A 14,079-nucleotide genomic window follows, 5' to 3' on the forward strand; every position below is an offset into this window, starting at 1 on the left:
CTTTAGTTTTAACAATTTGCTTTATTTATTTTGAATATTTCTTATTAGGTGCATTCAAGTATAGGATTTTTATATCTTCCTGATAAAGTGATTCTTTTATAATTTGAATTGTCTCTCTATCTCCATGTCTTGAAGTCTCATAATATAGCTACCTCAGCTTCTTGGGTTAGTGTTTTGATGGAATTCTTTTTCCCTTCTTTTACTTTCAATTTATTTGTATGTTTTTATAAGTAAAGTACATTTCTTATAAACAGCATATAGTTGGGTCTTTTTTTTATCATGTCTCATAATCTCTACTATTATTTGGGATGAGGGATGAGGGATGTGTGTTCCATTTACTTTTTTTTTTTTTGAATTATAGAAGCCTTTTATTTATTTATTTATTTATTTTGAGAGGGCATCTCTCATATTTATTGATCAAATGGTTGTTAACAACAATAAAATTCTGTATAGGGGACTCAAAGCACAATCATTAATCAACCCCAAGCCTAATTCTCAACAGTCTCCAATCTTCTAAAGCATAACGAACAAGTTCTTACATGGTGAACAAGTTCTTACATAGTGAATACGTTCTTACATGGTGAACAGTGCAAGGGCAGTCATATCACAGAAACTTTCAGTTTTGATCATGCATCATGGACTATAAACAATCAAGTCAGATATGATTATTCATTTGATTTTTATAATACAACCATTGATTGAGTTTGGTTATGTCTATCATCTTTCTATTTGCTTTTAGTTGGCCCCTTTGTTCTTTTTTCCACTGTTCTTCTTTTCTGCCTTTTGAAAGAATCAAATATATTTCAGTATTCCATATTATCTTCCCTTTGGATATTTAACTACACTTGTTTAATTTTTTAGTGGTTGCTGCAGGGATTATACTGTGTATCTATAATTCATCACAATCTACCCTTTATTACTGCATCTTTTATGACAACAGAAACTTACAAAAGTATAATTCAGTTTACTTCCCTCCCATTCTTTATTACTATTGTCACATATTTTTCTTCTACATGTTATAAATTCCAGAGCACATTGTTGATTTTTAATTTAAAGACTAAATTAATACTTAAAGATTTCAAGAAAAAGTATTTATATTTACCCACATATTTATTATTCCCAGTATTCTTCATTCTTACTGTGTAACTAAATACCAATCTAATATTGTTTTTCTTCAGCCTTAAGAACTTTTACTATTTCTTGTAGTGTGGGTCTGCTGATGAAAAATTTATTTACCTTCATTTTAAGATATTTTTACTAGGTATAGAATTCAGGATTTATTATTATTTTTCTCTAGCACTTAAAATATGTCATTCTGTTGTCTCCAATTATTTTTAATGAGAAACTACTCATTCTATAATTGTGTGTGTATATTTATTCCTTTTAAGATATTCTCTTTGATGCTGGTTTTAGTAGTTTTGCTATTATGTTTTACATATGATTTCTTTGTAAGAAATTATTTTTCTAGTTTAGGGTTTTTAGAGTTTCAATTCCTCTCCTGAAATTCTCCAACATATTCACCCATTCTAATCCATCTTTTACTGTCAGTTCTTACAATAATTGTTTAGAAGTTCTTGTCTGCTAATTGCAGTTTGGGTCATTCATGAATCTGCTTATCCCCACCCCAAACACACACACACAATGTTCTGCTTCTTTGCATGTTTTCTAATTTTGGATAGTATGTTATGTATAAAAGTATATATACATATAGCTCCTTTTCTAAAATTTCCTTTGTCAGGTAGCTCAAGTGAAGTGCTGATCATTCAGGTTCTACAAAGTATTGACTTAGCTGGGGCTGGCCAATAGTTTTAATTAAATTGTTTCCCTTTGAAATTGGACAAAAAAATATCCTTGTTTCTCAGTCCAACACTCGAACTTTCACATTCCCTTCACTTAGGGGTTTATTCCTGATATTCTCAGTATTTGTACAGGGAGAGGGCTTCGGATAGTTTAATTCACCATGGATCAAATTCTATAGTAACTCCAGAATGTAAGCACCTTGAGACTGTATGAATTCTCTCTGCTTCCCAGTTCCACTTGCACTGCTACTTTCTCAGAAAAATTCTGGGATTAGTGAGGGTTAGATGGCAGGGAACTGCCAGACTGAGTAATTTATTTTTGTCTTTTGTGTTATTTCAGATTCCCATTCAGTAGGCTGGTTCAGGTGGTCATTAAACTGCACTGGACTTTCATATTCTTTGCAGTGTATCTATCTATGGATGGCCCATTCCTTCCCCACCTATGCCCAGGTCAGTTAATTACCCCAGGTATGGAAGTGGCTGCAGTTTTTTGCTCATCTATGAATGGCTCTTATCTCCATGACATTCAGTTAATCAAGCCTTCTCTGAATTCACCACTCCCAAAAGCCCCATACAAAAGTATAATTTTAATTTTGTCATTGTTATCATGATGGAAATTAATTATTGTTGTCATTATTGTCATTACCATGGGGATGAAGGACTTTTCATGTGTTTCAACATCCTATCTCAAAATGGAAAGTTCCTTCTTCACATATATTTTGTATCTTGGAAATGCTGTGAAAGCTGGATTGAAAACATGGAGAACCAAAGAAATGGAGGCCAGTTAAAATTGTTCAATCCATTACTGACACTAGTAGGTATCTATTAAATACTAAGGGTGCATGCCAAATATTGTGCTTTTTCTAGTAATATATTGAGCACTAAATAGTGATATTTCCCCAAGACTATATGGAGAAAGTTATGTCTGATATATGAACAAAGTAAGGCAAATTGACTGTTAAACCTGGAAAATGTCTAATATTCATAGAAAATATATAATAAATCCTGGTTGAGAAGAGATACAGAAATTTTATGGTATATGAACAATTGAATATTAGAAGACAGTACCCCCTTGGGTACAATGAACTATATCAACTTCTATTTTAAAATTTCTAGAAATATATACCTATAACATATCTTAGTTGATCATATAATTCAGATAGTAATTGAAGTAGCAACTGAATGTAAAATAAAGTATCACTATTCTTTAGGAGACTAATACCCAGTACATAAATGTCTTCATACATACAAGCACTTATACTTTTGGTGATTTTCTTGCCAAATTTCCATTTACTTTATCAAATACTCTGGTATGAATGTTTTCTAATTGGATTGACATTTTGACCAGGAAATTTTTTGTTGTTGGGTTGGTATATTGTAGTTTGTTTAGCAGTATCTCTGGCTTCCCAGTGGATGCCAGTAGAGCATCCGTCCCCACAACTGTCATAACCAAAAATATCTCCAGACATTGCCAAATGTCTTCTGAGGGACAAAATCATCCCTGGTTGAGAACCACTGCTTTATGTTATATTAGCCTGTTTTATTTGTTTGACTCACATTTTAGATTACTGTTTAGATTTCTAAACTCTAGAAAACATACATATATTAATATCTCCCATATTTTTTATTTCTTTGTATACTTTTCTAAACATGAAAAAGGGAATCTTATATTTTACCTGCTAATTACAGTTTGAAACAATTGCATTCAACATAAAGTTTTGGAGCAAGAAAATTTATGCTATAAAATGGGTATTGAAAAGAAAGGAAACCTATTAAGATATAGAACTGAAAATCAGATATAAAAACTACTTGTTTAATTTCTCAACCAGATCATATATTTTACAATTTATCCCTTTTATTCTGTAGCTTTCTCATTTTCTTTTATGTATGTATTACAATAGAGAAAGCCTCCTATAAAATAACAGTCTTTGTACATATTCTCTGATTCCCATCCCCTTTCACCTTAAGGATTTTGCTCCTTTATCCCCTCTGTCCCTTATCACCAAACTCTCTTTCTCTAGGGATCATTCCATATTCACATTAACTTTAAAATATGCTCTTTACCTAAAATGAAAGAAACTTCCTCCTAATACTTTATTCCAATACAGATACTGACCTATATTTCTGTGCTGCTTCATAAACAAACATCTTGAAAGTGTTATCTAATTGTGCTATTTCCTCACCTGTCACTCTTCAGTCTAATATAATTCTAGACTCTATCTGAAAAATTTCCAGTACTACTTTTTAAAGGGTCAGTAATAAACTTCACAGGGTAAGTAAGATGTACTAGTCACTTTTCTGAGTGTATTCTTATTCTATCTGTAGCATTTAACATGGCTGACCACTTCTTGAAATACTCCCCCATACTTTGACTTCTGCAACATTCTCATTTTTTTCTCTTCTCTTTGGCAAGTTATTTTTGCCAAATACTCCTCTTCCTTTGAAATTTAAATGTTAAAATTTTTAGCCACAATCCTTCTCTTTCCTCCTTCTGCTCCCCCTCACCTAAGTAAATTTATTTCCATACCATTATGTACTGTCTGTATGCCACGTAATCAAATTATAGCCTTGATATTCAGATTTGTTTATCTGTCTATTTGACATCATCATGAGGATAAATGGCAGCATACCAATAATTTAACATGTCTAAAACTGAAATTTTTATTGCCTGCTACTATGCCCTGCCCCAAACCTAGCTTCTTCATCTTTGTAAATAATACCATGACACAATCAGTACCTCAAGCTCAAATTTGGCATAACCTTTGATTCTCTGATCTCTTATTATGAATTAGTAGCTCTGTAAATGCTAATGATCTTTGGACAAATCCTCTTCTCTCCATCAATGTTGCTATCACCGTAATCAAAGCCACTTCATTTCCGGAGTGCAAAACTGGCCGCCTAACTGGTATACTGGCTTTCTATCTATTTTGTCCCCATCACATTTTCTTTATTCAGCAGTGTCAATATTTTTAAGACATATAAAGCTTATAATTCTCCTGCTTGAAATAAAAATGAATTTCTTATAATTGCTTCAGAAGCTTGTATGATCTTGTCCTTGCTAATCTAGACATCAAAATTGTAATACATTTTCCCTCTCAACCACAACATGCCCAGCTTCCTTGAACTTCTTTCTATTTCTAAGATAGTTGAGTCCTTTACCACCTTAGAACCTTCTTAAAAGATGTTTACTCTGCCTGGAATACACTGCTCCCTGCCCTTCAGAAGCCGGGTTTTTTTTTAAATAGCTTTATTGAGGTTTGACTGACATATTTATAAAGTATATAAATTGATAAATTTTGACATACATATACACCTGTGAAACCATCTCCACAGTCAAGATAACAAATTTACCCATCATGACCAAGTCTTTCTTTGTGTTTTTTTGAAACCTTCCCTTCCAGCCTTCCCCATAAGTGCCCTTTCCCATCCCAGGCAACCAATGATCTGCTTTTTGTCATTATGCATTAATTTTCATTTCCTAGATTTTTATATAAATGGAATCATTTAGTATGTACTCTTTTTTGTCTGGTTTCTTTTATTCAGTATACTTATTTTGAGATTCATTCATGTTGTGCCATTTATTAATAGCACATTTCTTTTTATTGCTCAGTAGTAAGCCATTGAATGGATATACCACTTTGTTTATCCATTTACCTATTGATGGCAGCTTTAGTTGTTTCAGTTTTTGACTATGAAAATGTTTCAGTGTTTGACTGCTACAAATGTTTTGTATGGTATATGCTTTCATTTGACTAGGGTAAATAACTAGGTGTAAAACAGCTAGATCATAGTATAAGTGTATGCTTAAATCTTTAAGAACCTGCCAAATGGTTGTATCATTGTATACATTCCCACTAGTAGTGGGGCAAAGTTCTGTTTCTTCCACATTCTTGTCAATATTTGGTATGATCAGTATTTCAGTCATGCTAATATATCTGTAATGATATCTCATTATAGTTTTAATTTTATTTCCTTAATGATGAATGTTGTTATCTTTTCATATGCTTATTTATTATCAGTATATATTCTTTTGTGAACTATCTATTCAAAACTTTTGCCCATATTTTTATTATGTTTGCTCTCTTATTATTGAGTTCTGAGAATTTAAAAAATATATTGTAGATACAGGTTCCCTATAAGATATGTACTTTGCAAGTGTTTTCTCCTAGTCTGTGGCTGACCTTTCATTCTCATAACTGTCTTTTGAAGGGCAAAAAATTTTACTTTTGAAGAAGTCCAATTTATCCACATGTTTTTTTATTGAGAATATTATTGGTATACTACCTAAAAACTGCCTAACCCAAGGTCACAAAAATCTTTTTTCCTAGATTTATGGTTTTATTTTAAGGCTTATGATCCACTGTAAGTTAGTTTTTAAAAATTTGGCACAAAGTATAAATCACAATTTTTTTATGCAAGGATATACAATATTTTTAAGAAACATTTATAGAAAGGACTATTATTTCTCTGCTTAACTGCCTTTGTCAAAAATCAGTAGACTGTATATGTGTGGGTGTATTTCTGAAGTCTCTTGAGTTCCATTAGTCTATTTGTCTTTGTACTAATAACAAACTGTCTCCATAACAGTCTTTTATAGTCTTGAAGTCAGATAGTGTTGGTTCCCAACACTGTTCTTTTTTTTGTTGTTGTTCTTTTTAAAAGTTGTTTTGGCTACTCTAAATCTTTCACATTTCTGTATGGACTTTAGAATCACTTTATCAATTTCTATTAAAAGTCTGCTGGATTTCTATTGGGATTGTGTCAAATTACAGATCAATTGGGAGACAACTGATATTTTAGTAATATCGAGTTTTTTGAAACATGAACATTCTAATTCTTCATTTTGTAAGGTATTTTTTAACTTCTCTAAGCAATATTTTCTAGTTTTCAATATGTGGTCTTTAACATCTGTCATCCAGTTTATGGCTAAGTGTTTCATATTTTTGCCATTATATATAGTATTTCTAAATTTCAATTTCATGTTGTTTTGTTGTTAGTAGATAGAAAAAAATTGATTTTTGTATATTGGTCTCATATCCTGCTTTTTGCTAAACTCACTAATTCTAGTACCATTTTGCAGATTTCATTAGATTTTCTTCACAGATGATCATGTTGTCTATGAAAAAAGGCAGTTTAACTTCTTTTCCAATCTTGATAACTTCTTTTTCTTTTCCTTACTACACTGGCTAGAATTTCCAGTGCAATGGTAAGCAGAAATGGATGTGAAGTATAAATTTCCTCTAGTCTGGCTGATAGGAATAGGCACTATTTCCTTTAGTCCTCTCAGCTGGTTCTTTACCTATTTCTGGTTACTTTTGTCATATGTATGTGTTGATTGGTACTTTGAGTAGGAAACTATAGATTTCTGGTATCCTTTGTGAACTGTAGCTGCTTTGGTTTCCCTGCTTTCTCAACTCAGAGAGCCAACTAGTTTCCTCCTGGATTTCCCCTCCTCTCTTTGCTGCAATCTAGAAACTTCCCTATGGTAGTAAATAAGTGTGGTTGTAAGGTTCACCTCTGTTGTTTCTCATCTGTCAGAGATTACTGTTTTTCACTGCCTAGCGTCCTGTGTCTTAAAAACCATTATTTCATGTATTATGCCTGTTTTTTTTGTTTGTTTCATGCATGTTAAATCTGGTTCCTGTTATTCTAACATGATCAGGAGTTTAAGTCTAAGGCTTTGTCTATTCCTTCTTTTCTGGCAAAGCTACACTTATATATTTCATCCTCAGATAGGTCCTTCCCTGATAACACTTTGAAAACTAGGTACACCTTTTCTGCCTTATCTCATTTTTCTCTTTCATAGCATTGCTACCTTTTTCAATTATAATAGTATATTTATGAATTTCTTTATGTTTTCTATTTAAATTGAGAAATGAGATAATTATTTTACTCATCACTTTATATCTAGTGCCTAGAAAAATATTTGACAAAAAGGATGCTTAATAAATATTCTTTGAATGAACTTTTCCATTTATTGTTTACCATAATTTTTGCTGGTTTTTGTTCCTTGAGGTATTCCGTCTTTTCCTATTCTTTCTTTGTTTCACTTCTCTTCCATTCTTGACTTTCTCCATTCATTTTTTAATATTTATTTCTCTCTCTTTTCTAGGTCTCTCTTATTCTTATCTTCCCTTTGTTTCCCCATTTTTCTGTTTCTGATTTGTGTTTATAGGCTCTGTTATCATTCCCCACACTGAAAAACCATGCAGTGAAAGAGGGAAAATATCTATAGATAGGCTTGTGGCTTCCCAAAGGATCCCCCATTGCATAACTAGAAATTGAATGCACAAATTTTTGACAATGCTCTATCTGAAGCCTACTTTTCAAACCTTCTTTGCTTGAAATCCAGAAATCACATCCATTTCTGCTTACCATTGCACTGGAAATTCTAGCCAGTGTAGTCAGGAAAGAAAAAGAAGTTATCAAGATTGGAAGTTAAACTGCTTGAAATAGTATACTATCAGTTTTTAACCAGCGAAATTTCTCTCATTATCACAAGGAGAAAGAGAACTAGGTGATGAGGAAGAGAACTGTATGCTAGCCCTAAGTCTTCCATATACTGGTTATGATTCTGGAAAAGGTACTTAACCTTTCTGTGGCTAGATTTCATCTTGTAATAATAATGTCTATTACTTATAGAAGTGTATTTACAAACAGTAATTCAGAAAAGTTATACAAGTCTCTAAGGGAAGTAGGGATGATGATTTTTACTTTAAAGATGAGAAAAAAGAAATTCAGAGCAGTTAAATTACTTGCTTTTTACTGCCAATATAATGAGTAGTTAATAAGTAGAAAAGGCAGAACTTGATATAAACCTTCTGACACTTATCTGCTGCTCTTTCCAAAGCATTTCACTGCTTCCACAAATCATAACATGTAAAATACAAAGGTTTCCTTTGAATTATGTTTTATTATTCTAAGATGTGAAAGATTTGCAGATGGAATGAAGATTTAGTGAAGGGAACTCCTTGGGACCTAATCTGTGTTACAAGGTGACCAGTGAAGGAACCCAGGAAAAGACTGGAATCGAGCTCTTTCTCTGGAAGGAACAGTATAAAGTTCAAATTAGAATGTGATGTCATTTAGTGAGAAAAATAATAAAAATAAAATACAGATTTCAGAGAGCAGCTTGTTCAGTCTCCCTAATTGTGAAAACTAATTTTAAATTGTTCCATTTTGAATACATTATCTCATTGATCATGGGTAAAAACTGAAAAAAAAAAGTAGTTTCTGATTATAGTTAATAGAATTGGTTTCTGATGCACTGAAAACTTTAAGAGACACTTAGAGACACTAACTAATATAGTGGAAAGCATATCAAGCACTTCATATATCACATCAGATAGGCCTAAATTTGGTTCTCACTAATTCTTTGTGACTTTGAGAAACTAATTCAATCTCTATCAACCTCAATTTTCTCATCTGTAGAGGAACCCACTAATAAACATCTATCTACCTCAAAGGGTTTTGACTATTAAATAATACAACATTGAGCCAAATTACTGAGTACAGTCCCTGAATAGAATAGAATACTCAATGAAGTGAGTTAATTTTCCTCAAATAGGGACAATAGAGATATGCTTTTCTAAAAACTAGCAAACAATTCATGAATAGTCCATACAATCTCTATTATAACAAAATGAAACTGTAGAAATGTAACCAGGTTATATGATCCAATAGTTAAAACAAAATTTTCATAAAAATTTTAAAAGCAAATTTCAGGATATACCTTCAAGTCATTAAAGAATCAGTCCCTTATCAAAATATATAATGTTAATTATCAAGAGACTTTGAGAGATCTGATTTCAAGTCCTAGGGCTTGTGTGAGCCCCAATGGAGCTGACATGTGGAGACATGGAGGATGGTCTTCTAAGGAATTGATATTACCTCTGTCTTGATACTTTAGATCTTTCTTAGAAGAAACTGTGGTTTCTTTTGCAAAATTCCAGTGAACTCAGTAACTACAGAAGCTATTTCTGCTCTCATTTGTCAGATTTGAAAAGTCCCCTGCCTGTTGATGTGAATGAAAAGCACCTGCTGTCATGTGAGTAAAAAGAGACTGATTCTTTAATGACTTGAAGGCATATTCTGGAATTTGCTTTGAAAAATTTTATGAAAATTTTGTTTTAAGTTTAACTAAGAGATCATATAACCTGGTTACATCCCGCTACCATCATCATTTACTTACTGAGCTCATGCTTGTGCTGGGTGTAGAGGTTATAAAGAATTCTAGGCATGGTCTTCAGGCTCTTGTCACACATTTGGAAAGGTAGAAGATATGCATAAAAATAAGTAAACATCCAAAGAAACCTAGGCTAAGTACTAACTAAATGATCTAGATGCTACCATATACAAGCCTGTACATTGTAAGCACTTAAAAAACAAGGGAAATGTCACAACAGGGCTCTAATGGCAGCAGGGAAGGCAACTATATAGGGAGTGAAATTTTAGCAGGGCATTTTCAGAAAGGGGATGATATGAGCAAATTATAACGGTAGTAAGATACATACACTTGGCTTAGGGCAAGTGTTTTTACAAATAGAAAATTCATTTGAAGATGTAGATAGGAATTATATTTGAGTATCCTGAATGACAGGGTTGACATGTTTGCTTTTTTATTCTGAATGCAATAAAATATTAATGAAAAAGTCAGAGGGAAATGAGCATGTCTCAGCTTCTTGAACCTTTATATTATGGTTGATACTATACAAGTCTGATTAAGGGCCTGCTTTTCCTTCTTATCCTCAGTATCCAATTTATCTTCTTAATATAAAAGTAGTACATGTTTATTATGGAGTATCATAAAATACATTAAAACTAAAAGAAAAAAAATTTTAAATCCACACTATCATGTTCCAGAAACTTTTATAGGTGGATGCATTCACAAACACACAAAATGTAGGGGAATTTCACCTTGAGAAGGCTAAACTGGGATTAAGAAGTCTGAGCATGTGTGTTAAACCAGAGACTATTTACAGTAAAGATTTTGGCTGAAATCCTTTATGTGGCAGGGAATGGGTGTGAAAGAACAGTATAGGGCAGAGGTCAGCAAATCTTTTATGTAAAAAACAAGGTAGGAAATCTTTCAGTTCTCATGGGCTATATGGTTTCTACTGCATCTACTCAGCTCTGCCATTGTAATGTGGAAGCAGCCACAAACAATATGTAAATACATGAGTGTTGCTGTGTTCCAATAAAACTATTCATGGGAACCGAAATTTCATATAATTTTCAGGTGTCTAGAAATATTACCTAATAGGTTTCTGTTTCAGGAGCAACAGAAGCCAACACAGATTCAGTGTTCTACTGAAAGGTACCAGGAGCAGAGGCAATAGGGAGCACCAAAGGAGGGGTGCTCTTTTGAGTAGAAAGATAGAGAATACTTATGAGCAAAAATAACTCCCAGAAAAATATTAAGGATTTCACAGGTTTTTATAAGTGATATGATTCCATTAGTATCTACAAGCTGGTGAAGTTAGGTCGAAAGAAATCCAAGATGAATGTCTCTCTGTGTGTGTGTGTGTGTGTGTGTGTGTGTATATGTATATTTTATACAAATATGAGTCCATCTTGTATGCATTAAGCAACCTTTTTTAACACAGTTAACATATGTAAACATCTTTTCACATCAATAAATATTCACTTGTAACTCCAATCATACCCTCACTTTCCTACTCTTTCTGCACCAGTTTTTAGAATTGTTAACTTTAACATCTTCAGATTTGCATTTGCTACCATGGTAGATATTAATATTATTGACTCTTTTACTTGTGGCCTAATCACCCAACTTCACAATGTTTGGTACCTAAAATCACTATGGTAATGTGTGTTTATATATTCTGTTTTAAAAAACATAAGAAATTAGGAATACTTAGCTACCTCTAAGAAATCTAATTATTTAGAAAAAGTAAATATCGTGACTCCGGTTACATTAACTTTATAATATGGCTAAAGGTACAAAACTACCAAAGTAAGAAAGCATTCAATTATTATTGATAGTGGTATATCAGGTATATTATTTACAAGGACACCATTGCTCTTCCTTCTTAAAACAAATGACAGTGACTCTTGGACTAACAGGATGTGGTCTATGGTTTGAATAAACACTGAAACAATGAATATGAGTAAATGGGTATATGACAACTATTTGAAATATTTGTATAATTTTTATTAAAATGATAAGGTTGCACTTCCATAACAAAACAAAAATTTGCATGCATGCTGAATGTGTTTTAAAAAACACATTACTGAGCACAGATGTGTTTAAACAGGATTTAATTCCAGCATTATAACTTAAAAAAGCTATTTGCCTAACCTTTGTAGAACTTACTCTGATAGGAAGTACGGATCCGTTTCGTTAAATCAGGATAAAAGTTAGACAGGCCACGCATGCAAAAGTTGTCTTTGGAACATGCCAGAACACCAGCATCAGCAGCAGGCAGAGGAAGGAGAGAAAAATAGTCTAAAGTGAAAGGAAGTGATATCATACCAGAATCTAGAACAGCCAAGATGAAGAAATAGCAGCAAGTTTAGGTAATCAAATTAGAGAGGAGATACTAAAAAAAAATCAATTACAAAGTAAGAGGTGATAGATGAATGATGAGAATGCTGTAGTAATTTTATTTAATCAAGTATCTTTTAAAATAGATGGCATATTTATCTAATATGCTTTTTACATAGCAGACTTTTTTGTCTTGTAAATAATACATACAAGTTACCTCATAAATATCAAAATGATTGTCTTTAATCTTCAGTATTTAAAAGAAAGCTTAGGGATTTTAGTCTTTAGTACTTTATTTTTATAACATAAGTATTCATTGTAGTCATTTTATATACTAAATATAAATGGAATTAACAATTTTATCACAGTTTTTCCTGATATAAAGTGATCAAAACTCTAAACTCTATTCATAAGTGTTGAGGCTCAACAAGTTTAAATGAAATTAAATAAAAGTTGTATTACATTTGTCAGACTATATAGTTTGTTACCCCACTGTGTATATCTAGCAAGTAACTTAGATGCTGTCATGGGATCCACAAATTTTCTGATTGAATTGATGCTTTCAGCATAAAAACAATCTCTTTTATTCCATAACATCTTGCTATTCTAGAGTCTATGAACTTTCAAAAATCAACCTTTTCTTTACCAATTATGAGGGACTCTTATGGTCCATGCATGTACAATTTCTCTTATTCTGCCTCCCTTTCAAAAGCCAGCAGTGGTAGAGGTATAACCTATAGAATTTGAAATTTTCAGCACTCCTGAAATATTGCTAAAGTTGAGATCCCTAACAAAAAAAATAAACTTGAGGTTCTGAAGGAAAACTCTTGTGCTCCTGAGAAGGATTTAAACTAGCAATTTGGGAAGGTCTGAGATTTACAAAAGAAAGACTAAGAAAGAGGAAAAATTTTAGTATATCAAGTAGTTTTTCATTAGTCCATTCTTTTATGACATTCAGATGTTAAATTTGGCACACCCACTATTTAGAAAATAACACTTGCCGTCTTGTACTTTATATTTTAAAATATTGTTTACATGGGTATATTTAGTAAAGGTTTCAGTATTGATTTTTTTTTAGAAAGTAGAAACTTTCAAATTACTGTCTGAAAAAACACATAATACTACAGATGTATTGCAAAACTTTGGCTTACCTAATTTTTCTTACCAATTTACCTATGTCAGTAGAGAGAAAATACACAAAATTTTGGCAATGTTTACAAAGTCAACTATTTTGATATATATTGAAATTTCACTAAAACTTAGGATAATTTGGCATATCAAATTTTGCCACTGTATAGAAAGTATTTCTGCTTACATCCCAATTAACCTATCATATTTATATTTATAGCAAAATAAATCAATTTGTTGCTCCTGTTAAGAAAAATGTCATATTTTGTATAACTTAAAAATGTGAATTAATAATTTTTACTGTCGTTGTAAAAAAAAACCTCTAAAAAAAGTCAGCATCCAACAAGGAAAGGTGACAGCTAAAATATGGAGTTAATTTAAAAACTTAAAAGTAGTGAATGACCTAAAATTATATTTTTAAAGGAGCCAGATATATTAGAATAAAATTATCCTATTTAACACAACCTTTGTAAGGACTTTTGTTTGATTTTCATAGCATTTTTTTTAACAGCTTCTTTTTTTTTTCTTAGGACTTTAAGAAACTTGAGATGCTTCCTAACTTTAATAGCAAATTGAAGTTTAAACACCTCTTTTACCCTTTCAAATAGTCTCACCATGGTTCTGCCAATTTTATTTAAGTGGTATTAT

General features: G+C 32.0%; 1 protein-coding gene across 11 annotated transcripts in view; it reads right to left on the reverse strand.

Moving 5' to 3' along the window:
• The window catches only part of STXBP5L (syntaxin binding protein 5L), a 415,289-nt gene that overhangs the window by 87,154 nt on the left and 314,056 nt on the right, over positions 1–14,079 (reverse strand). For 7 of the 11 annotated variants that reach the window (XM_073231573.1, XM_073231576.1, XM_073231574.1 and 4 more), the window contains exon 20: positions 12,133–12,264. The exons of 2 other annotated variants lie outside the window; for them this stretch is intronic. In XM_073231573.1, the coding sequence (XP_073087674.1) occupies positions 12,133–12,264 (132 nt within the window). The remainder of the gene's footprint in view (positions 1–12,132; positions 12,265–14,079) is intronic. 2 more of the 11 variants (XM_037013174.2, XM_073231577.1) reach the window with 1 other exon arrangement.

Source organism: Manis javanica, chromosome 3, assembly GCF_040802235.1.
Source record: "Manis javanica isolate MJ-LG chromosome 3, MJ_LKY, whole genome shotgun sequence".
NCBI lineage: Eukaryota > Metazoa > Chordata > Mammalia > Pholidota > Manidae > Manis > Manis javanica.